At 32.7% G+C, this 23,951-nt stretch overlaps 1 protein-coding gene across 1 annotated transcript in view; it reads left to right on the top strand.

Moving 5' to 3' along the window:
* The window catches only part of MET (MET proto-oncogene, receptor tyrosine kinase), a 155,350-nt gene that overhangs the window by 25,435 nt on the left and 105,964 nt on the right, over window positions 1-23,951 (top strand). Inside the window, exon 2 of the mRNA XM_074193854.1 lies at window positions 4,577-5,787. Within this exon, the coding sequence (XP_074049955.1) occupies window positions 4,591-5,787 (1,197 nt within the window). The 5' untranslated portion in view covers window positions 4,577-4,590. The remainder of the gene's footprint in view (window positions 1-4,576; window positions 5,788-23,951) is intronic.

Genomic DNA, 23,951 nt, shown 5'->3' with positions numbered 1-23,951 from the left:
TTGGGTATTCTTGGCTCAGATACCAAAGTGGTTCACCATTTCCTTCTCTAGTTCATTTTACAGATGTTGAAATGAGAGACATAGGGTTAAGCGACTTATCTAAGGTTACATAACTAATAAGTATCTGAGGTCTGATTTGAATTCAGAAAGACTCATTTTCCTGACTAGGTCTAGCACTCTTTCCACTATACCACCTAAATGCCCCTAGGGTGCGTGTGTGTGTGTGTGTGTGTGTGTGTGTGTGTGTGTGTGTGTGTGTGTATGTGTGTGTATACACATAAATACACAAGTACATATTTGTGTATATGATAGATATGTATAATATATTTATATATATGTATGTATATATGTATATCTACACATATATATCTACATTCACATACACAAGCTAATTTATGATCACTAACAACTGAGATATCAGAAAATATCTCCCATTGAAAAGTGCACCTAACTTGAGCCTTATTCAAAGCTAATGCTAATGATTCCAAGAGGTCAACTTAAGAAGGTAGTACATTCAAACTTGGAGGGACTTCCTGTACAAGATGCAAATATGAGAAACTGAATGTAGAGTTCAGCTAACAGGCAGTAGATTTCTTTGGATGAAATGTAGAATGCATGAAGAAGAAAGAAAATAAATCTGGAAAGAGTAGCAGAAATTGTAATGTGGAGTATTTTAATTGTCAAGTTGAGGCGTTTTGTGTTTTACCCTAAAAATGATAGAGATTCATTAAAGTTTTTTTAATCAGGAAAGTGGCATAGTCAGAGATCTTTTAGAAATTTTAATTTGGCCTAGATAGAATACACAAAGAAGACACTAGCAAGGGACTTCAATTAGGACAGAACAGGTAAGACTAGTGGATTTAAGAACCCAAACCAAAATAATGGCCTTATGTGAGAATAAAGAAAAGGGGATGCTAAGATTACAGAGACTTGGAGTTAGAATACATTGTAGACTCAGTCTTGGATCCCTTGTTATTTTTATAAGGAGAAATATAGGATAATGGATATTCAAATCATTTAAATAGGATAGTATTTCCATTTTTTTCATATATTGGTTGAATAATTCATCCAATTTCTAATTCAGTGTATTATAAGTCATATAGTTACATATTTAGTTCACAAGTTAATTTAATAAAGTTTAAACAATCTGTGGTTTCTACTAATTGAAAATATCCTCACTCCAAGAAAACTTCTGTCTTTGCCACTTGGCACAGTGATAGAACACTGAATCCAGAATCAAAACAAAAGACTTAGGTGTTCAAATTCAGCCTGAAATTTCTACTAGTTGTTTGACCTTGGGCAAATGGCTTAACCTCTTTGTACCTCAGTTTTCTCATCTGAAAATGGGGATAATGATAATAATAATAATAATAATAATAATAATAATACAGAGTTGTTATGAAAATTAAATGAGATCATTTTTTGTACAGTGCTTTACAAACCTAAGGCATTGTGTATATACTATTATGGTTCTATTATTATTCTAAGACAATGAAAATTAAATACAAGGGTGGAAATTTCATTTGGTAGTGATAAGCAGTTTTCAAAATGCTTTCTTTTTTGTCACTTTAAGTATTATCAATATATTCTGTTTTTTTAAAATCGATCATTTATAGATTATTTTTACTTAATGAGAGGTCTCTTGTAACAAAGTAAAACAGTTAAATAAAGCTAATAGGCCTCATCTGAAAGTGCATGCAAACATTCTCATCTGTAGCATCTCTTGACCTCTATTTTTAACAGAAATCTGTTTTTTTTTCTTGAAATTTCTTTAAATGCATTATCTCATTTGATCACTACCTAATGTGAGGAAGTCGGGACCTATGTCATTATCTCCACTTAACTAATGGATAAGCTGCAAATCAGAGAAACTTAGACATTCCCAAAACCACCTAGTTAATAAATGGCAGAACCAAGTTTTCACGCAAGTGAAATGAGATTTTATTTGTAAAGTGCTTAGCATAATGCCTAGCAAAGAGCAGGCATTTAATAAATGGTTATTCCTCCCTTCCTTCTGAATCTGGGTCATCTTATTGTCTCTCCTAACTTACCACCTCTCCTTTCTCATATCTACTACTTTAGGCTCCTCTCAGGAGTTCTTCCTTAGCTCTAGTATCCCAATCCATCAGCCTCTTTCTGGCTTCATTTACACCCCTTCCTAAACTGGACACCATGGTTAGTGTTTGTGACTCTTTCCAGGCAAGAGTCCCAGGATTCCGTCCCATTTTGTCCACTATGTTCCAACCCAGTGTTTACTTTTTGCACTCTTTCTCCTGGAAGATTGCCAGACCTTGAGAAAGTCGTAAAAACCATGCCGGCTAACTCCAATACAAATTCATGCCAACTTTGATTATTTAATGCACAGGAGAATAGTGGATTCAAAATTAGGAGATGAGAGTCCAATCCCACTTATTATGTGATGAGGAATAAATGACAATCTCTTAAAGGCTCAGTTTATATGTAAAATGGAGAAATTTATAATAATGATAGTACTTTGACAGTATGATCACTGTTGTTGTTGAGTTGTATCTGTTGTCACACTCTCCATGACCTCTTTTGGGGTTTTCTTGGCAGAGATACTAAGAGTAAAATATTTTTAAAAAAGAAACAAAAAATTCCTGCCTCCGTTAGTGGATTAAGCTTCCATAACCTCTCTTTCCTTTCATTGCCCTGTTTTTTTTAGAGTATTTTACAACCACTTTCTTTGGTGTATTAACCGTTCACTCTTTGACCCTTTATAACCTTTATAATCTAATTTCAACCTCCAGTTCTCTGCTGAAAACTCCTTTCTTTAATGTAACCATTCAACAAATCCATTTCTCTTTTCTTGGTTTTTGGATTTTTTTTAAATCTATCTGCAGCATTTGCCACCGTTGGCCATTTCTTGAAATCCTTTCCTCCCTTGTTTTTCAGGAAGCTACATTTTGCAGGTCTTTCTCCCACCACTCTGATTATTCCTTCTTTATTTACTTAACTGAAACTTTTCTTCTTTTTTGCCATTCCCTGGAATCATAAGACTGTAGAACTGGAAGGAATTCTCTAGTTCAACCCCCAAACCAAGAATGAGCACTGTCTACACATCCCTAATAAGTGGGTATATACCTTAAAATTAAAGACATCAAGTGATGGGGAATTATTGCTGCCTGAGGCACAGTCCATTTCATTTTGGCCTTCTTCATTGTTAAGTAATTTTATCCTTAGTTCCACCTAAGGTCTGTCTCTCTAGATATTAAGAATTGTTACAGGACAATCTATTCCTTTCTTGGGTTTTGTGTGGATTGATGTATAGAACTAGAGTGATAATGACATGGACATAAATCCTAATTAAGACACTCACTGTGTGATCCTTGATAGTCTCATGACTTCAGTATTGCATGACTAAAAGTGACAGAAATTTAGACTCTATGAGAAAAAATTTGGGGGTGGGTCTACAGGAATTAATGGTAGCCCTCAAATTATATCAGATAGTCATATTTACCTATATTAGAGTTATGTAAATTGTATGACTTAATATAAAGAAATATATATTAAAATTGTTTTTTAAAGTTTCATAACAATTAGAACTGTTCAAAAGAGGAATAGGTTTGCTTTTGAAGTAGTGAGTTCTCCATTCCTGGAAGCACTGCCAAGATTGGTAATGATTTGACAATGTAGGGGACTCACTTCAGGAATGGATGGACTATAGAACTTCTGACGTCTGAAATCCTATGTTGTATGCATATATATATATATATGCATTCTGAAATTTAAAAATGAATGCTAATAAAATAAGTGTTCTTTCCCATATAATTACATTGTAGAATTTTCTTATAAGTAATGTTATGATTTTAAAATAAATAATATATGACTTTTCCCTGGGAATAATTTTAGCACTTGCATTATGAACATTTTTTTTTATTTTGTATTATCCAAGCTTGTTATTTTTAGGTCCTCTATGATCTAATGTTAATGGGAGCATTTGTCAGTCAGTAACAATAGGTTAACTATAGCCAACTTATAAGTATACCTTTCCCCCCTCTCAAAAAAAAATCCTATGATCTTATTACTTTTAGAATTCACAATTGTTTTCTTCCAAGAGAAACCTAAATTTAGCATAATAATCTTTCAAACTTATAAAAAACAACGTATTCTAGAACTTAGAACATAATGTAGATGCTGATACAAAAACCCAAACTAACCACAATTCATTCACTTGACTGAGAACATTTAACTATCAGTCTAGTCATTAACCACAGATCCTAAAGTCACAAGGAGTCAAAGAACAAAGAAATTTTCTATGTTTACTATTTTCAGCATTAGGCAATTCTAATATAATTGGTATTTCTTTGTCTATAATATAGAACTTGACTTGTATCTCCTAACGGAAAATTAATTGTGTGTGGTAACAGATCCAAAATTAAATTTTATACAATCATGACAGTATACAATGCATCTTCACATGTAGTCATTCTGCCTCAACCAAACAAAATTATAGATTCAGATACATTTATAGTTGTTTGTTCACATTTTTGCTTTTAGTTCTTACATTTGTTTCTAATGACACATAAACAATTTTGCCTTGCATATGTTTTGGCAGATAAGCAACTCACAATGAAGCCCACTGCTATGCTTATGCTGGGAATTATTATGCTCCTGCTTGCTTTGGTGCCGAATTGCAAAGGAGAGTGTAAGGAAGCACTAGTCAAGTCTGAGATGGACGTTAATAGGAAGTATCCACTTCCCAACTTTATTGCAGAAACACCAATCCAGAACATCGTTTTTCATAATCATCACATCTTCCTGGGAGCAGTCAACAAGATTTATGTCTTAAATGAAGATCTTCATAATGTTTCTGAGTACAAGACGGGACCTGTGCTGGAACACCCTGATTGTTCTCCCTGTCAGGATTGCAGTCACAAAGCCAATTTACCAGATAGTGTTTGGAAGGATAATGTCAATAAGGCCTTACTTATTAATACCTATTATGATGACCAGCTTATTAGTTGTGGCAGCGTCAATCGAGGGACTTGTCAGCGCCATGTGTTTCAGTCCCATAATGCTGCTGATATACAGTCAAAAGTTTATTGTATATATTCCCCACAGATGGATGAGGAGTCCCTCCAATGTCCTGACTGTGTAGTAAGCACTTTAGGGTCCAAAGTTCTGCTGACAGTAAAAAATCGATTTATAAACTTTTTTGTGGGCAATACCATAAATTCTTCTTATCCTGATCATTTGTTACATTCAATATCTGTTAGAAGACTAAAGGAAACACAAGATGGTTTTAAGTTTTTGACAGAGCATTCCTATATTGATGTTCTACCTGAATTCCAAGATTCTTACCCCATAAAATATATTCATGCCTTTGAAAGTAGTGACTTCATTTATTTTCTGACAGTCCAAAGAGAAACTCTTGAGTCTCAGACTTTTCACACAAGAATAATCAGATTCTGTTCAGGTGACTCTGGATTGCATTCATACATGGAAATGCCTCTTGAATGTTTTCTTACCGAAAAGAGAAGAAAGAGGTCAACAAGGGAAGAAGTATTTAATGTTCTACAGGCTGCATATGTTAGTAAGCCTGGTGCACATCTAGCTAGGCAGATAGGTGTTGGAACCACTGATGACATTATCTTTGGGGTATTTGCACAAAGTAAACCAGATTCTTCAGAACCAACCAAGAGATCAGCAGTCTGTGCCTTCCCAATCAAATTTGTCAATGAATTCTTCGGTAGAATTGTGAACATAAAGAATGTGAAATGTCTTCAGCATTTTTATGGAAACAATCACAATCACTGTTTTAATAAGGTAAGTCATTTATTTAAAATTATGATGGACAAATTTATTCTAGCATTGATCTATAAATCAAATCAATTCTTCATGCATTAAAAATAACTATTCATAACTGAAAATTTGTAAAATATATTGGGGAAAAATTGCTTTGAGGAAAATCTTTACGCCTACTCTAAGGGAAAGAGAATATTTTAAATTCATAATTTTATACTGTAATTTCTCATATAAGCTCTGATAGCTACTAATTTGGTGAAATATGAGCACCCCTATAAAACAATGGCTCTAATAAACAGAAATATAGAAGTTTATCTGAAAAGCTGAGTAATATTTAGAAGGAGATGCTTAAATTAGTTTAGGGGTTTAAAGAAACAAGAAAAAAGATTTCTTCTGAAATCTCATTTTTCCAAAGATAGAATTAATTCTGTTTTCATACCTTTGTTTTTAAAAGGGTTAAGAAAAAAACTCTCGGAAAATATATTTAATTATATATTTTAAGAATAAATCAATCTATTTCCCTAAATAATTTAAGAAAATAGAGAGAAAAATTTCATCTTTCTTCATTGGATTATGGCCTCACTTATTTTCTTAGCTAAATACACACACACACACACACACACACACACACACACACACACGTGTGTGTGTGTGTGTGTGTGTGTGTGTATGTGTGTGTGTGTATTACTATAAGTAATTAGAAGTTTGGGCATGTCCCAATCAAATTTGTCCATGATTTCTTCAGTAAGAAATAAACAAATTCTGCTAAAAGAACCATAGGTAGAAGTTACAGAAGAAACATAGGATGCTGAGTCAATTGGAATTTGTTCTTAAACCAATTGTTAAATTTTTATTGTGAGCATTTACACCTCAGAAATTGGCAAATATCACAAATTAGGGCTTAATTTTATTGTTTTGTCGATTGTCTAGATTTAAGAAAGTGATGGAGAAAATGATAACAATAATAATACAGATTGAACTTCAAAATGCATTGGGAATAATTTGATTTTGCAAGGAGCTGGTTGTTAAATATTTAACCAATAAATATTGACTATAAGAATAAACTTCCTAACAATACAAGCTGTTCCCTTGATCCCAGTAGAAAGAACTAGAAGCAATGAAGTGGTTGAAATAGCAAAGAAGTATATTTGGACTTCATGGAAGGAAAACTTCAACAATTAGAACTATGCAGATATAGAGATTTCCCTTCTGAGAGAACTTTGGTTTAAAAAAAAAAGCTAGCTAATCACTTTGGAGGAGTATTTTAGAGTAAATTCTTTTGCTGTCACTGGTTAGGTTGGAAGTCTTATGAATTCCTCTCCAATTCTAAGATTCTGTAATGCAAAGAAATTTGGATTTAGGATTAACAATTATCATTACTATGTAACTGTAAATACAAACACATTCATGTACAGTTGACAAAGAGACAAATGGATGAACAAACAGACAGACAGATAAGACAGACAAATAGATTAGCTAGGTCTAAGATAGGTGGTAAATATAGACATAAATATATAAGAACTCTATTTAAGAAAATACACTATTAAGAATCCTACAGGGTTTCAGATGATATGATCTCTATCTGATTGAAGCACTTGTTGGACTTTATCTCACTGTAGCCTTTTTTGTCTCTTGCTACAATAGTTTGTTTCTGTAAAGGTTTTATCTACAAGGTAAAAAAAAATACTTATCTATTGTAGAGATTCTCCAAAATTAACATAAAGAATTCCCTTTGACTCTGTTGATATTCTTTTTGGGAATTGGTGAAATGCAAGAGTTACTTTCAGAAAAAAATTTCCAAATGTCATCTCTTCTATATTAGCTACACCTAAAAACATTAGTACTCACTACACAGAAGTCATTGAGGGATACAGAAAGGAGCTTGCCAACACAATCTTCTTACAAAATAAGCCAAATTTATATTGGCAAAATTCCATAAAGCAAAATACCTTTAAACCATCTGTTGTATCTCTTGTACTAGCTTGCTTGATATAATTCTTTGGCTGTCATAGGTTGAAGTCCTTATGAAACTAAGGCGTCTCACCTTTTCTATTTTTACATACATCCATGTAAAAACTTATCAGAAATTTCCAATAGTCAGATCACACTCATTCCCCAGTTTTATAAAGAAGGCACAGTAAAGTCTTACTCATAAAAACAAGATAATTTGCTAAATCAAACCATTTTGGAAAGTAACCAAATGAAAAATGCTCGAGATAGCACTAGGGTAGGTGGCAAAATATCAAGTATGACAAATGGCCCTCCTTGTGGCACTAATTTGTACTTGAATTTTTCTAGTATATTAGCTAACTGATCACTTACAATTCAAACAAACAGTTACACATAATGGTACCCAATAAAATAAGAAAAAAAGAGAAAGCTCTTTTATTCTCAAATTCTCAAGAATTTTGATGCAATATAAAATATGAATACTGAGACCAAGAACTTAGAGATCTAATTTTATTATTGTTTATTATTTTACTTCGTTTCATCAGCGTAATGTGATTAATTTGTTACTTAACCGCTTTCTTTTGTCTCTAAAATGCTGTCAAGTCTTTGAAAGATAAAAAATTGCCAGATACTTTGAAATTTTTGGTTAAAGATGCTATAAAAACAAAGACTATTAGAATTATGAGACAATTTCACTTCCTTCTTTTCAAAGGTAGGGAAATATGGGTATGTGACATCGATAGGAAGACTTATCTGATACATTAGATAGTTGGTTAACTATCTTTACAAATCTTTGTTAAGAGGGATAGCCTAGGGACAACGAGGTGGCACGGTGGATAGAGCACAGGCCCTGGAGTCAGGAGGTCCTGAATTCAAATTTGGTCTCAGATCTGTAATAATTGCCTAGTTGTGTGACTTTGGTCAAGTCACTCAACCCCACTACTTTGCAAAAACTTTTTTTTAAAAAAAAAGGGATGGCCTAATAGATAAGAAGGGGGAATAATATGCCCAAAAAGACAGATTATATAAAACAAAAGTTATCAATAATTTTTAAAAGAATTATAGCACAGCACAAATTTTATTAATCCAAATCAATGGATACATAGGTTAATGACATGCCCAACCAGAAACAAATATATTAACCCTGCTTTTCTAGGACTGTCCTCAGTTCAAATGGACAGTTTTACAAGTATTGTCAGAAAATTCAGATTATAAGACTATAGGAAATAGGGTTTCCATTGTATAGAAACCTTCACCTGGAAATGCACCTGTTGAAATTATAACATCTCCTCTAAGCCTAATATTGCTCCAGCAACATTTTTACTGAGTATGTCTAAAGTGAAGATGATGGCACTCAGTGGTGTGGTGGCAAAAACCAGTCTCCCCTAATGTGTATAAATACCTAAGGAGAGGTCATCAAGAAGCTGACAAACTTGAAATTAAAGCATTATACTCTTTTCCCCTTCCTTTTCTTCTTTTAGTAAACCGTGGAGCAGGTTGTGAAGTGATTGGAATTGCAGGTGCAAAAGTCATTCTGTTCCTGATTTGATTTTTAATTATACACTCAAGAATTCATCTGCATTACTGCAGCTCTGAATTCTACTGTTGTATCTTTGATTAGTATGAATAAAAAATCCCAACACAACAACAGAACAGTCCTCTCCTGCGTGACACTGCTTAACAAAATCTATACTTAGAATATGTTGCAAAAATTGCACATCAAAATCACAAAATCTCATACCTAAACATTTTTGTGTGTAGGTTACATATATATATGTAACCTACCTATATATATATATATATATATATATATATATACATACACACACATATTACTTAAGTGCAAGTCATAGGTATCAGTTTCTTAAAAATTCAAAAAAAACCCTCTCAGCATTTATTCAATTAATATTAACTGTAGTGTCTTATCAAACTCACTTTTAATTATATGGCAGAATGTCTGGTAGTCACATTCATCTAATAGACTATAATCTCTAGGCAATATTGAAAAATCAAAGCTCTGACAAACCTTTAAGCTTTATGGATCATATTTCTTTTTCTTTCCTGATGCTGTATGGTATGTGTATGTTTGCATAAGCTACTACCTGCCCCCAAACTCTTCTATTTATTTTGTATGTACATATATATGCACATATTGTTTCCCCTAATAGAACGCAAGTTCCTTGAAGGCAGAAACTGGCTCATATTTATCTTTACATCCATTAGAAACTAGCAAAGTGTTTGGAATGTACTAAGTACTTAATGCTTGTAGACTGATTCCTTGGTGTGCGGACACAAAGGGAAGGTATGTAAGAAGGAATGAAAACATTTACTAAATGTTTTAAATTCTACCATAACCCACTTCCCTTCCAAATCTTCCTCTTTACTCTTACTTCCTTAACTTGTCAAATCAGTATATTTTTCTGCTCCTTGAGTTTCAGATCACTGACATCACTTCCCCAGTGCTTTTACATAGTATCTTTAATGTCAGAGAACCAATGGCAGAGATGCCATCTTTATAGGGCATCCAACAATGTGTCTGCATAATAATTGATCTGGCTTATCTATTCACTTTAAAAATATATGTTTTAGACTATTTAAGGTCAATCAAAACAACCAATCAAGAGTTATTTATTAGATGTCTACCATGTGTAAGGGAAACCATTAAGGTCAAAGGTCTCAGGTTCAAAATCCACTTCTATTTAGAACTTAGCAAATTATTTAACTGTTCTGTGATTCACTTTCCTGCTTATTTAAAAATAGAGAGACTGAACTAAATGACAAATTCATCATTTTTATGATGAGCATCTGATGATTCATTGATCCATGGTTAGGCACTGGCACAATAAGGATTCTGGTGCTGTATTACTTCAGTTTTTGCAGTTTATTGATGTGGGTTCATTAGAAATAGAGCCTCAGCCCAATAAATTAAAAGTGTAGGGTGGGGAGAATCATTTGAAAGAAAACTAAGGGTTTCTATCTGAGTCTAGAAGACACTGAAAATCAGATTTCTGGACAGAACAAGAACTCTGGATCTAAAGCTCAGGTAGAGCTAAATGCTGCAGTTTGAAAGATTATAGCCAGCTATTGGGACAACTACAATATTGTACCCCTGCAATGTGCTGCCACAATTGGCAGGGGAAGGTGGATGTGGAGCAGGGGGAGCCATGGTTCAGAAAACTATGCGACATTATTTGCTCTGCCCCATCTGGGATGCCAATCTGTAGACTTTCTAGACACTGCCTCAGAATACCAAATACCACACATACTTCTTATTCTTTATCCAACAATGTGCCTGTATAATAATTGATCTGGTTTATCTAATCATATCCATTGTAATTAACCTTTTATAACCCAAATTAACTTAAACCATTCAGTTGACCCAAGTGCAGCAGTTGTTACAAAGTGTACTAATAAAGAGGAAATCAATCCGTTAAAAAAAAAAAATTAAACCAGGCAGTATACTAAGTACTAGGGATGAAAAGGAAAGGGAAAAAAAAGTCTCTTCTCTCATGGAGCTTACATTCTAATAAAGTAAACAATTTGTACACAGAAACACATGTCTATGATACAGGGTAGGTCAAAGATAACTATAAACATAGTTAAGGATACTAACTAACAGCTAAGGGAACTGGGAAAGGAGGTGGTACTTAACATCTCCCTAATGGACTAATGTATTTGGGAAATATTTTCAACAAGTTAAAAGATAAAGAAATCAGAGTAAGTCTCATTAACTAGAATACAGGAACTCTGAAATAGACTTGAGACAAAAACATTTTCCAGGTATCTGATAATTATATGCATAGAAATAATTGTTGAACCATTGAAACTGATGGCACCATCAAATGAGAGAGTAAAGAGAGAACAGAGAAATCAAAAGAGCATAAGAGGGGAGGCTAGGTGGCGCAGTGGTTAGAGCACCGGCCCTGGAGTCAGGAGTACCTGAGTTCAAATCCGACCTTAGACATTTAATAATTACCTAACTGTGTGGTCTTGGGCAAGCCACTAAACCCCATTTGTCTTTCAAAAACATAAAAAAAAAGAGGTAGCATAAAATAATCTGGAGGAATAATCACTTTTAGTGGGAGAGACATAGATAAAGATCTAGTAAAGAAAATAAGTAGTCAGACAAGGAAAAAAACCAAGAAAATTCAGAGAGGACAGAGGGAAAAGGAGAAGGAGAAAGAGAAAGTTATCAACAGTGTCAAATGCTGCAGAGAAGTCAAAGTTGAGGATTGAAAGGGGGTTATCAATTTGACAATTAAGAGATCATTGATAACTTGGTTGAGAGCAGTTTCAGTTGAATGATGATATCAGAACCAGACTACAAAGAGTTTAGAAGAAAATGAGAGGAAAGGGAATGGGGGTATCAGTATAGGTGGTTTCCCCCTTCTTAGATGAGAAGATACTGTAGGATAGCTAGAGGAGAGGATTAGAAGGCAATACTTTTCTAATTTGAGAATAAAAAGATGAGTTGAAAAGAATGCTATTAGCAATGTATTAAAATCTTAATAACAAGTTAGTTAACAATAACCCTGACCTATTGTTCCTCATTTCTATTTATATCTTGCTCCCCATTCACTCCACTTTTCTAAAAAAGCACTTTGAGAAAGAGATAAATCATAAGTAAATAAGATGATGACTGTTGTGGATTTTTTTTTTAATCCAAGGCAATAAACAGCCTAGGTTCAGTATGCATTCTGTCCAATCTTCAACACTTAAATTTCTCTACAATGAGAATCAATGTTGAATGCTGATTCAAAGGTATTATGAGCTTTCCAATCATCAAAGAAAGATTAAATTATTTGATTTATATTACTAATACAGAGAAATGGAATAATGCATTTTGGATAGATTTTCAACAAGTTGAAAGAAAAAGGAATCTCGAAGTAATTCTCATTAACTAGGAAATTCATTTAACCACCATAGCTTCCAAGCATTATAGCTAACTTCTCTATAAATAACTTTAAAATGAATAAAAGTCTATGCCTAGAAACTATTCTCAGTAAATTTAGTTATTTTGATAAAAGGTTTTATTTTATTTTGTACAATTCAATTTCATTTAGTTCAATAAACATTTATCAAGTATACCAAGCCTTGTACTAGACATTGAGACCTCAATGTCAGAAATAATTCTTGCCCTCAAGGAGATATTTTATTCTACTAATAGGAAAATAATATATATATATATATATATATATATATGTATATATATATATATATATATATATATATATATATATGCAGATGCTTAAATAGTAGTAATAGGGAGCAATACCCTGATGCTTTCTTGTGCTATATAGATGACCCTAGATTCTTGAAGATTTATTCAATAGGGCATAAGTGCTAGCAGGTTCTACCAAGCTCAAAAGGTCTCAAGTACAGGTCTAACAAAGAACCAAATGCCTTTTGTTCCAAGAATCAGTCTAGTTAAATTTAGGAAAGCTCATCAATTGCTACACTCCCAGGTGATAATTTTTTCTTGTAGCCAAAGCTATTCAAGGCTAACTATTTGTAATCCACATCATTGGAAAAAATGAATCATAGAATTTTAAGTGTGAACATAATTATGCAAAAAGGAGTTCAGGTGTGGTGCATGGGACCTGTTAATGGAAAAAGAGATGTGTTTTGTTGACCTCTGGTGATTCCTACTTCACTTGATGTCTCTTTGTTTCAATGTGCTTAATTTCCACCAATAGCAGTTGTTTTATGCACATCCTTCTTAAGACTATGTTCTAAGTTCTAACACTTCAAGGATCCTTTATTTTGTCACTTAAAATAGGTCTCAAAGCTTCAATAACTTAGTTTAGTGAGTTCCTATTACAAAATGAATCAATCATCTGTAACCATACTTCTGTTCATGAACCTTTTGAAAACAGATGCACAATTTATCAGAAGTCCAGTTTACAAAGCATTTTCTGGTTGACAGGATCTGTTAGAGTTTTCATACTGGTATATAGTGTTTCAGAATCCTGTCACTATAGTGAGGCATCAAGGGCGGCGTTAAATGGAGAGAGGAGAGAGAGAGGAGAGAGGAAAGACAAAAGCTTAGTCTTTGATGGGGAGAGGAGAGGAGGGGAAAGAAGAGGAAAGGAAGAGAGACCATACCTATATGAAACTATCCACCAAGCTCACAAATATAATCACAAAATTGTTCTCTTTCCTCCCCCCTCCCCCAACCACCACCACCTCTAACTGGAAAAAAGAGGCATTCAGGCCAAATATCATTGCATTCATAGTTGCTGTATGTAGTTGCTGATGAGGCAGATAAAGTTTTATAAAAAGGCAATTTCATTTTATTTCTGTGCAAGCTTCCTTATTTGCAAATTCTTTTCATACTTTAATCTGAAGTGTCCAACTTTGTTCTAATATAAAGAAAGAATTTTTCCACCACAGTGCAAACTGAGTATTTCAGTGGGTGACAAAGTTAATTGGTCATTCCTATGGACCTGTCAAAGAAAAAAGTAAAAAAAAAAAATTAAAATAGTTTTATAAGGGAATATAATCAAAAATGAGATCAACAAGGAAGAATAGGAAGATGCAAGAAAATAAACATATAGTAATGTTTCTTTATTATTATTATTATTATTATTATAAAGAAGATAGATAGATAAAATTAAGTTATATTTAAGCTGTAATGGAAGAAAATAATTGCAGTCTTCCATCAGGAAACCACAAAAGTCCATTATTGATCTCTCATCTTGAGGGGATGTCTAGTAATATTTAATAAAATAAACAAAGATAAATAATTCCTTATAGGTCATGTAACAATAGTCACACCATTTGAGCTGCTAATTTTTGGAAATATGAAAGAAAATATATCCCTATAATTATAATGACTGAATGTAGTTCAGTTAAACAATCTGGCATTCTTAAGGAAATGGATTTTATGTTAGTGTTGAAAAATGTGCAACATGATTTCATTCTTTATTGTACCCAGAAATAAGAGAATATATTATTATATGAAAAAAACACCATCAAGAATTTTTCATTCTTAATTTTGGGAGTATAGCAGTTTTCTGAATCTAAAATCCAAAAAATATTAAACACATTTCAAAATTTAACAGCTGTAAAAGGCATTAATCTTCTTTGAAAGGAAATATCTTTATTTCTGCATGATTAATATTGATTTTTTTCTAAATTGAAATATATTACTTTAACACTTGATATACTATAATACTAACAGAGATAACATAAACTAGTAGATAGAGTATTGGACTTGGAAACAAGAACACTAGGTTTCCCACCTCTGATACTTTATGACTTTATGACCCTCGGCCAGTCTTTTAACCTCTGCATGTCTTAGACAATTCTATTGGTCTTATCTAAATGGATGCAATGATGGAGAGAATTCCCATGCTAGTATATTCACATGAAGCTGAAAAATCAAATGTGTGTTTTATACAGTATGTTATGTTTTAGCTAGGTCAGAGATTCTTAGAAACAGAACATTTACCTTTGTCTAACTATTGTCTATTTGTCCACCATTGCTCCTTATAAGTTCCATGTGACTTTTTTTTAAAGAAGAAATCACACGTAAAAGTTATGTTTCAGAATTTTTGGTCCATTTGAACTTGAGGGGGGAGACAGCATGTCTGAAATGGGGAAGCTGAGATTACATGAGTGAACTGGAAGTGTCCACATTATGTGCATGAGTTTGAGGGGAAAGAGACAGAGAAGCAGCATAGTATAATAGATAAGGTACTAGACTTGAAGACTTTCTTTAAGGAATTAAGTAATTATGTGACCCAGGACAGTTTATTTAACATCCATCTCTGTGCATTCAAGACAGATATGTATTTTCCATATGTGCATTTTCCAGACATTTAATGGCTGAGTAACTTGGGACAACTTACTTAATGTCCATGTCTGTGCTTTGCTTTCTTTAAATGTAAGATGAGGTCCTTGAATTCAATGGCCTCTAAGTTCCCTTCCAGTTCCAAATGTATGACTCACTTCTAAAATTCTGTGATTCCTTGGGTTGCTTGGAGGCTTTGGCGGAGGGGGGGGGGGGGGGGGGGGGGGGGGGGGGGCGGGGCGGGGGGGGGGCTGCAAAAGACAAAGCATTGAACTGGAATCAAGAGATTAAGATCTAGTCTAATCGATTGAGAGATCACTGATATTTTACTTAGCTTATTGAAGCTTCTTATTCATATCTGTTTAAAAAACCTCTTCTAGGACAAGCAATCTTTGATCTATGAAAATCACTAATTTACTCTTTCCCTCCATCTCTATTCTACTTTATCCCTCCTTTAGTCCATTTTATTGTTCAAAAGTAATTACCATTAGAATTTAGAAGGAGAAAGCAAAGGAGTCAGCTTTGTAATATGGTAGCTACTATATTGAATAAATAAATCGTGTGTACTATGACAACATTACACAAAATTGAGCTCTGGGTTACCTGTGAATTACATTAAAATGTGTTGCCCAAGTCTCCCATTAGCATGGATAATTGAGAATTAACTATTCTATTTTCATTTTAAATTTCTTCATTCTTCTCCAAGTTTTCAGAAGCAATCTGTATGATTTAAGATTATAAACAAACTAGAAATCTAACCTGACTTGCTATAATAGCAAATTCATTATCAGGTCAGGATGTATTCGAATTTGTGACCAGAAAAATCTCCTTATAATAATGTTTTATTTATGACATGATCCTTCAACATGGAACCAAGGGAGTTATAGTGAAAAGACATCTTAGACTAATGTAAGTCTCTAAAGTGTCTGAGAAACATATTATGGCCAAAAATGAGATGCTCGTGACTCAAGTCTCAAACTAACCAGAATCTGAATGGAAGTCACCTCTGAAGTTCAGTTTAATAAACATTAAAAAAATAATAGTTCCAGTGTGGTATGATATTTCTTTTACTTCCATCATAAATTCCTGTACTGTATAATAGAATGAGAACTAAACTTATAGTCAGAAGAACTGAGTTTGAATCCTACATCAAATACTAATTAATCGCATGACCATGGACAAATCACTTAACTTAAGAGTCTCAGATTCCTCATCTGTAAAATTTAATATTTCCACTACCTAAACTCAGAGTATTGTTGTGAGAAATACACATCAAAATCCTCAAAAGCACTGTATAAATATGCTATCACTTCTCATGCTGTGATATTCTTACATATAGGTCGCAGGGCTAAAAATCTGATCATATCATTTCTTACAAGAGAAACTTGTAAGAATCTTGCATGACTGAGTTAGAAGACCCACCAAGAATTTCCAACTATCTGTTATTCATCATTTGTTGAAACATTGAGCACACACTTCCCTGTGAGTCAGAAGTGATTCAATGCCCAGGTATGATCTTCATTAGGGACGGGATCTCTAAAGTTAGTGAGGTGTGATAAAATATAACATTTATATGTGGAGTGAAACCAAGACCTCAACTACTCCTGAATCATTAAAAATCCTTTTGTATTTTTCATAAAAAGGAAAGATAGTAACTCCAGGATCCTGGCTATATTCCAACTTGCTAATTATATTCTTTCTAACTATAATTTCCAAGTAGTTTCATTTGCATATTAGCAATTTAGAGTAGACTTCACTTTCCAATCTAGAAGTATGGTTCTGCCTTATTAAACAGTTTGCTGCATTTTCCTTTCTTCATGGGATAAATGTGAGTGAGTTAAGTAAGCCTAGTTAATAGCAGTTTTTTTAATGTGTTTAATTCTTCAGCAAAAGGTCCAGAAAGTGTTTTTAAGAATGCATATTGGCATAGGATAAATGTTAGTTTTAAATCACACTTAACATTCACATTTCAGGAAAAACAGTTTATGAATAATATAACTATAAAATAATGAATAAATTCTGAATTGAAGCTAAAGTAATGCTTCAATTGTCTGAGCATTTGTTTAAATCAACAAAATTTCCATCAATCATAGGACATTAAAATGGTGGATGGTATTTCATTTCCTATTCCTAGATACAAAATGAATTGAGGTCAGTTTTGATTTGTAAAGTATTTTTTCCTTAGAACGGATATTATGGAAATTAAATTTTCTAGATGATCATCTAGAAATGTAAAGCCTATGGCTGACTTGCTTCCAAGTCTCTAAAAGTGTGACTTGGAATATATTTAAATTTCCATTATAATCTTAAACTTTTAAACAGGTTAACATGTGATTTTATCAATCAGTCGACTAACTTAACTGTATGTGAATCCCTGCATAGGGAATAGAACAGATGCAAAGATTAAATTGGTCTATTATCTCTGACTGAATCAATAGTCTTTAGTGCTAATGCACTGAACAGATTACAAGCCCTAATACAGTAGTAGTCAATTACAAAAACAAATAACTCTTAGAATTATCTTGGCAATGAAATGTGAAATATTTTCAATTTGTTTTAACTAATTGCATTACAAACTTGTCCTCTTATCTTATTAATTTAAGAAGTTACAGAAGCCTAATCTTTTTATTTGTTGGAGAAAAAGATCCAAGTGGCAACATTCAAAGTTACATAGGACGTATGTCTTTAGAAGAGGCGTTGGAGGAAAGTTTTATTTAAACATATGGATGTTTTGTGATGTTTACTAATGTTTATCATAAAATAGAATATTTTAGGTTAAGCAGAGATCTTTTCTTAATACATTGTCAAGAATATCACTAATAATATGCAATAGTGTTGTCCATTTTGAAGGTTTTTATCATTATTCTAAGGCATTATTTTCATCAAATCATGAAATTTTAGAGCTAAAAGAACTTAAAAGATTATTTAGTTCAATACTTAATTTTTACCAAAGAACAAATTGAAGCACAATGCCTAAAATGAATTCCATTCAAATCAGTTTGTTCCAGTGTCCAGGATCCAATCTATAAAAGGTGCAATAAATTTATCACTCAGAAAACAAAAATAGATACAACACAGATATTCCATTGCAAGATGGTGTAATAAAATAAAGAGATCCAAGCAATCTTCCATGAGACTCTTGAGAAGAAAAAGATCTCTTTCACATTTGGAATAGGAAGAAGGATAGGCAAGGAGTTATCACTAAGGAATGCAAATTAAGAAATAAAACTGGGGAAGTAAAGAATCCATGTCAGATCTAAAAGATAGTATTTATAAAGGTAATGAGATAGAAGAGGGAAGAACAAAAAGAAAGAAAAAGTAGTACAATATGTATGGGACATAACAAATAAAGAAGCATAAAATAAGAATGGAAAGAGTTTAGGACAGTTTGCCTTGAATAAGAGAGATAAGAGCTTATACTTTCTTATATAGGCAATGGGAAACCAAACCCTAAAGAATTTTGAATAGGGTATCATATAATCCAAGTGGTACTTTAGGAAATTACTTAGACAGCAACAGCAGAAAGATGGATTGGAGAGAGAGACTAGAGCAGAGTTAGAAAAATAGGAGGCTTTGTAGTAATCTAGGTGATGAGTTGAAGTCCTGAACTAAGATGGCTACGGTGGAATTGAAAAAAAAAAAACAAGGATGGAAGCAAGATACTGTGGAGATAAAATTTATAGACATTCATTGAATTGTTGAATAAGGAGAAGAGAACTCCAAAATTGTGAATCTGAAAAAAACGAAAGATGATGGTACCATAAACAAAAATAGAAAAGTTGGAAGAGGGGCCAGTGTGAAAGAGTGGAGAAAGATGAGTTCAGTTTTGTATGTGTTGAGTTTCTGATGCCAATAGAACTTACTTGTTTGTGTGTGTGTGTGTGTGTGTGTGTGTGTGTGTGTGTGTGTGCTCTAGAGAAATGGAATTGCAGCAAGGTAGATTTTTTAAATTGTGAGAAACTATTAGAGCTAATTATTAAAAATCATAAAATCACTCAGAGAAATGGCATAGAGAGGAGAAAAAGAAGAAAGTGAAAGAAAGATCCTTGGAAGGTATTCACATTTAAGAGGTCAAAGAAAGGTGACTATCAAACAAAACATTCAGAAAAAAGCAATCAAGTAAGAAAAAGACTTTTAAAATTCACTATGAATTAAAGGAGGAAATCAATAAGGAGTCTATAATGAACAGTGATGTGGTGGGAAGATCAAGGAGCATGAGGCAAGAATTGACTCTCTTATTTATCAATAAGCAAATGTATAGGTATTAGAAATATTTGTTCCAAGAGACTAGTGGGAACAAGAGTCAAATTAACAAAATCAGGTTAATAATCATATATATATATATATATATATATGTATATATATATATATATATATATATATGTCTATGCTAAGGGTGCAGAAGTAGTGAATGAAGACTACACCTTCCTTATATATTTAGCAATGAAAGAAAGGAGAGAGAGCGATAGTTTGAGAGTAAGTTAGAATCAAAGGGAGGACAGTAGTTATTATCATTTTTAAAAGATAAACAAAACTTTCAAGATCATAGAAGATTTGGGTCAAAATATTTAGTGTCAGAATAAAGACTAAAACCTACATCTCTAGTGCCGGTTCCTTTTTCATCTTCAATAAATAAATGGATCTGTGAGATCATCAATGTGAATATTCCCTCTCCTGGTACAGATTGGAACCCATTCTTATCTCTTGCCCATATTCTTTTATAAACTCACTAAAGAAGCTCTATCTGATACTGAATGAATCACTTTATTTTTCATGGGTTCCAATAAACATATTTGTGGGCTTTCCATTTCTTATTGTTTCTCTCATCACAAGATCATTTTCCCTCCATTATCAATCATACATTTTCTTAGTGATTTCCCCTGTAGCACTTCTTGAACATGGGTCATCATTGGAAGTATTCAATTGTTTATTTATTTTCACCATTACCTTTTTGAGTCACTTATAACTTTGATTTTTTTAGAGTATGGTATTTCAATATAAATAGCCATAAAATTTGACTGGGAGAACATTTGAGTTTAAAGTAGTTTTGTTCAAATATAATCCATTCCATTCACTTTCTCCTGTTTAAATCTGGCCCAGCTCATTGTCTCTTTCTGCAGTGCCTATCCCAGTCAAATGTACTGAGGGTCTATCACAATGGTAATCCAACTTTATATCATCATCTGAGCAATCCATTTAATTTTCTTTTTATTTACTTTTTCTTGTAAGAATTATTAGACTAGGGGTGGCTAGTGCAGTGGATAGAGCACTGGCCCTGGAGTCAGGAGGACTTGAGTTCAAATCCAGACTCAGACACTTAATAATTACCTAGCTGTGTGGTCTTGGGCAAGCCACTTAACCCCATTTGCCTTGCAAAATAAAATAAAAATAAAAAAGAATCATTAGACTAATGATTTTGCATAATCATAGATAATATACCATCAAAAAAACAGAAACAAAGAAACTCATCCTCTGCACAAATTGTCTCTTCCATTTGAGTATTCCCAGGATATTCTCCATGGAAGTGAGAAACACCTTGAGCAAACATGTATCTCCCTTTTTTTGCCTTGTTTGATATTGATAACCTAAAGGTCATAAAACAGAAATTTCTACCTGTGACCTTAGCATATGCATGAGATAGCACTTATTGAAAGAGTACTTTGAAGGCTACCTTTTGATCTACCAAATCAAATACTTTTTTTGCTGTTGTTAATTGACAAACAATAAACACAGTGGCTATCACAAGGATTCTTTGTGTTTCTCAGTCAATTATGTTACTATTAAAATATGATCTGTGGAAAACTGCAAAAAAAGTCTTCACATTCCCTTCTTATATTTGCATTTTGCTTTTTTTGTTTTTTTGTTTATTGTTTCACTCTTATCTTTCTTACATTAGATTTACATGTAGATTATTTCCTTAAAGATTTTCATAAAAAGGGAATATATATATATATATATATATATGATATATATATATATATATATATGTCAGGAGTTATTGATGTTCTTTGTCTTTTGGGGAAATTAATAACATCTGTTATTTTTCCCAATCTTTTTGCTGTTTTCTTCTTCCTGAATGATCTTATAAATTATTCCTTATTGATTTTTAAGTTGTTTCAACACTAACATGGATCTCCAAGACTCTACTTCTGATACTATTGAAGAAGAAAGTACACAGATAGGTCTGAGGACCATTTTTAAAATGTCTCATAGGTTTCCATGGCTATAGAATTCATCACCACTTGGCCAATTGACTGATGATAAGCTTTCTATACATCAGTAGGTTGGTCTTTCATCAGAAGATTGAATCTCTTTTCTACAAGCTTTTAAAGTACATTAGCTAAGCACATCATTTCAATAAATGCTGATAAAATTAAAGTCTAAAATTCTTTCTGTGCCTCAAATTGTAAGTTTCTTGAGGTCAAAAACCTTTTTTTATTTTTTCTTTAAATTCCTAAAACCTAGAACAATGCTTTGCCAATAATAAGTACTTAATTATTCTTTAAGTTAACTGAAATTTAATTCATCTCCAAGAGTTCCTGTTTATGTTAAGATAAGTTTAAACTGTTGCTTCTCTAATTGTTTTGCCTATATTTTTCAATAAATTATTTCTCATACCTAGAGAAAAATGTATAAATTTCAGGGTTAAATGATTATACTTAGAACAAATAATGCTATAATTATAAAAATTATTCTATTGTTTTTCCAAAGTTACATCTCTTACACTAATGGGTGATTCCCACCTATCTCATTCTCATCTCTCCTTGTTTAGTACTTCTACATTGACACCAAATATATTTAACAGTGAAAAGATAGTACAAAACTTAAAGCATGTAGTAGAACTTTTGAAATTATCAAAACTAGAGAACAAATAAACCCAAAATAGTTGAGATTTAAATGCCAAGAGTTTGTATATGTGTGTGTGTGTGTGTGTGTGTGTGTGTGTGTGTATATATACATGTATATACATATATATTATATATATATATATTTATATATATATATATATATATATATATATATATATAATCTTTTTGGTAGTCCCACGCTCATGGTTCCTAATAATAACTTAAATATGTTTAACTACTCAATGAAAATTTTTCTTTTATTGAACTGAAAACTCTCCTTTCTAACAACAACAAAAAATCTACAATCTGTAATGACTACATAATATCCCCATCCCCACAAAAACCCGATTACAAGTACAAATATGTTTTCAAATTTTAATGATAATACCATAAAAATTGGCCACAATTGCTGAGGACTTATACATGTAGGAAAAAGAGACAGATGAGGACTTCTCTGCAAACTGAAAGGCAAATTTTTATTTCTTTCCATTCACTTTTCATTAGTCAGGAAAGAAGCTGTCCTTTGACAAAGAAAAAGACAAAATCTGAGAATAGGAGGCATTTCATCCTCAACGCTCAAACTTGTGTCTGCTTGTCAGAAAGGTCATTATGTTTGCTGCTTTCTAGTCTATAATTACAAGGACAGAAGTATTGATGTTCCTTTATGTTAAAAAAGAATTTGAATAGAGGAGATTGGTTGAGTCAATACGTCATGTATTAGAGTTACATGAAACCTCAAGAAGGAGAACAAGGAAAGATTTCATTTTTTTCCTTAATAAAATCCATAACACAAGAAGGTTCAGACCTCTGCATTAGAAGTATAGCATTAGAAAAGAGCATCAGACCAAATTGTGGCCCCAAAAGCTTCAAATATCAAAATGAATTAAATAAAAAATAAAACCCTAAAATAGGATATGTTAAATCCAATGATTCATTCAATGTGAACTCATTTGTGGTTCTAATATGCAACTTACGTTAAGTAAAAATATATTCATGAGAATTATTCAAAGGTAATTATAATTTGAAAAATACCACTGGAAAAAGTGACCAACTTTTCTTAATTGCATACACAGTCTTCCTATATGTGTGTCACGTCTGTGCAAATGACTCACAGATCTATATATCTAATCTATTCTCTGAGCTTCAAGTCTACGTCATGGACCATTTAACATTTCAAACTAGATGTCTCAATGGCATCTCCAAAATCAACATGTGGAAAATAGAACTAATTATCTTTCCCTCCAAACTCATCCTCTTCCAAACTTCTCTCTTCTGTTGAAGGATTCTTCATTGTTCTTGTCTCCTAGATTAAGAATCTTGGTATTTTTCTTATCTTCTTACTTTTCCTCGGGCAATCAGTTGTCAAATCTTGTTAAAAGTTACTCCACAGGGGCAGCTAGGAGTCAGGAGGGTCTGAGTTCAAATCCGACCTCAGACATTTAATAATTACCTAGCTGTGTGACCTTGGGCAAGTCATTTAACCCCATTGCCTTGCAAAAAACAAAAACAAAAAAAAGTTATTCCAGAACATCTCTCATATATAGTCATTCTCTCTACTCACACAACCACCATCTAAGTTCAGTTCATCACCT

Source organism: Macrotis lagotis, chromosome 7, assembly GCF_037893015.1.
Source record: "Macrotis lagotis isolate mMagLag1 chromosome 7, bilby.v1.9.chrom.fasta, whole genome shotgun sequence".
NCBI classification, from domain to species: Eukaryota; Metazoa; Chordata; class Mammalia; order Peramelemorphia; family Peramelidae; genus Macrotis; species Macrotis lagotis.
This window is presented reverse-complemented; position numbering and strand designations above follow the sequence as displayed.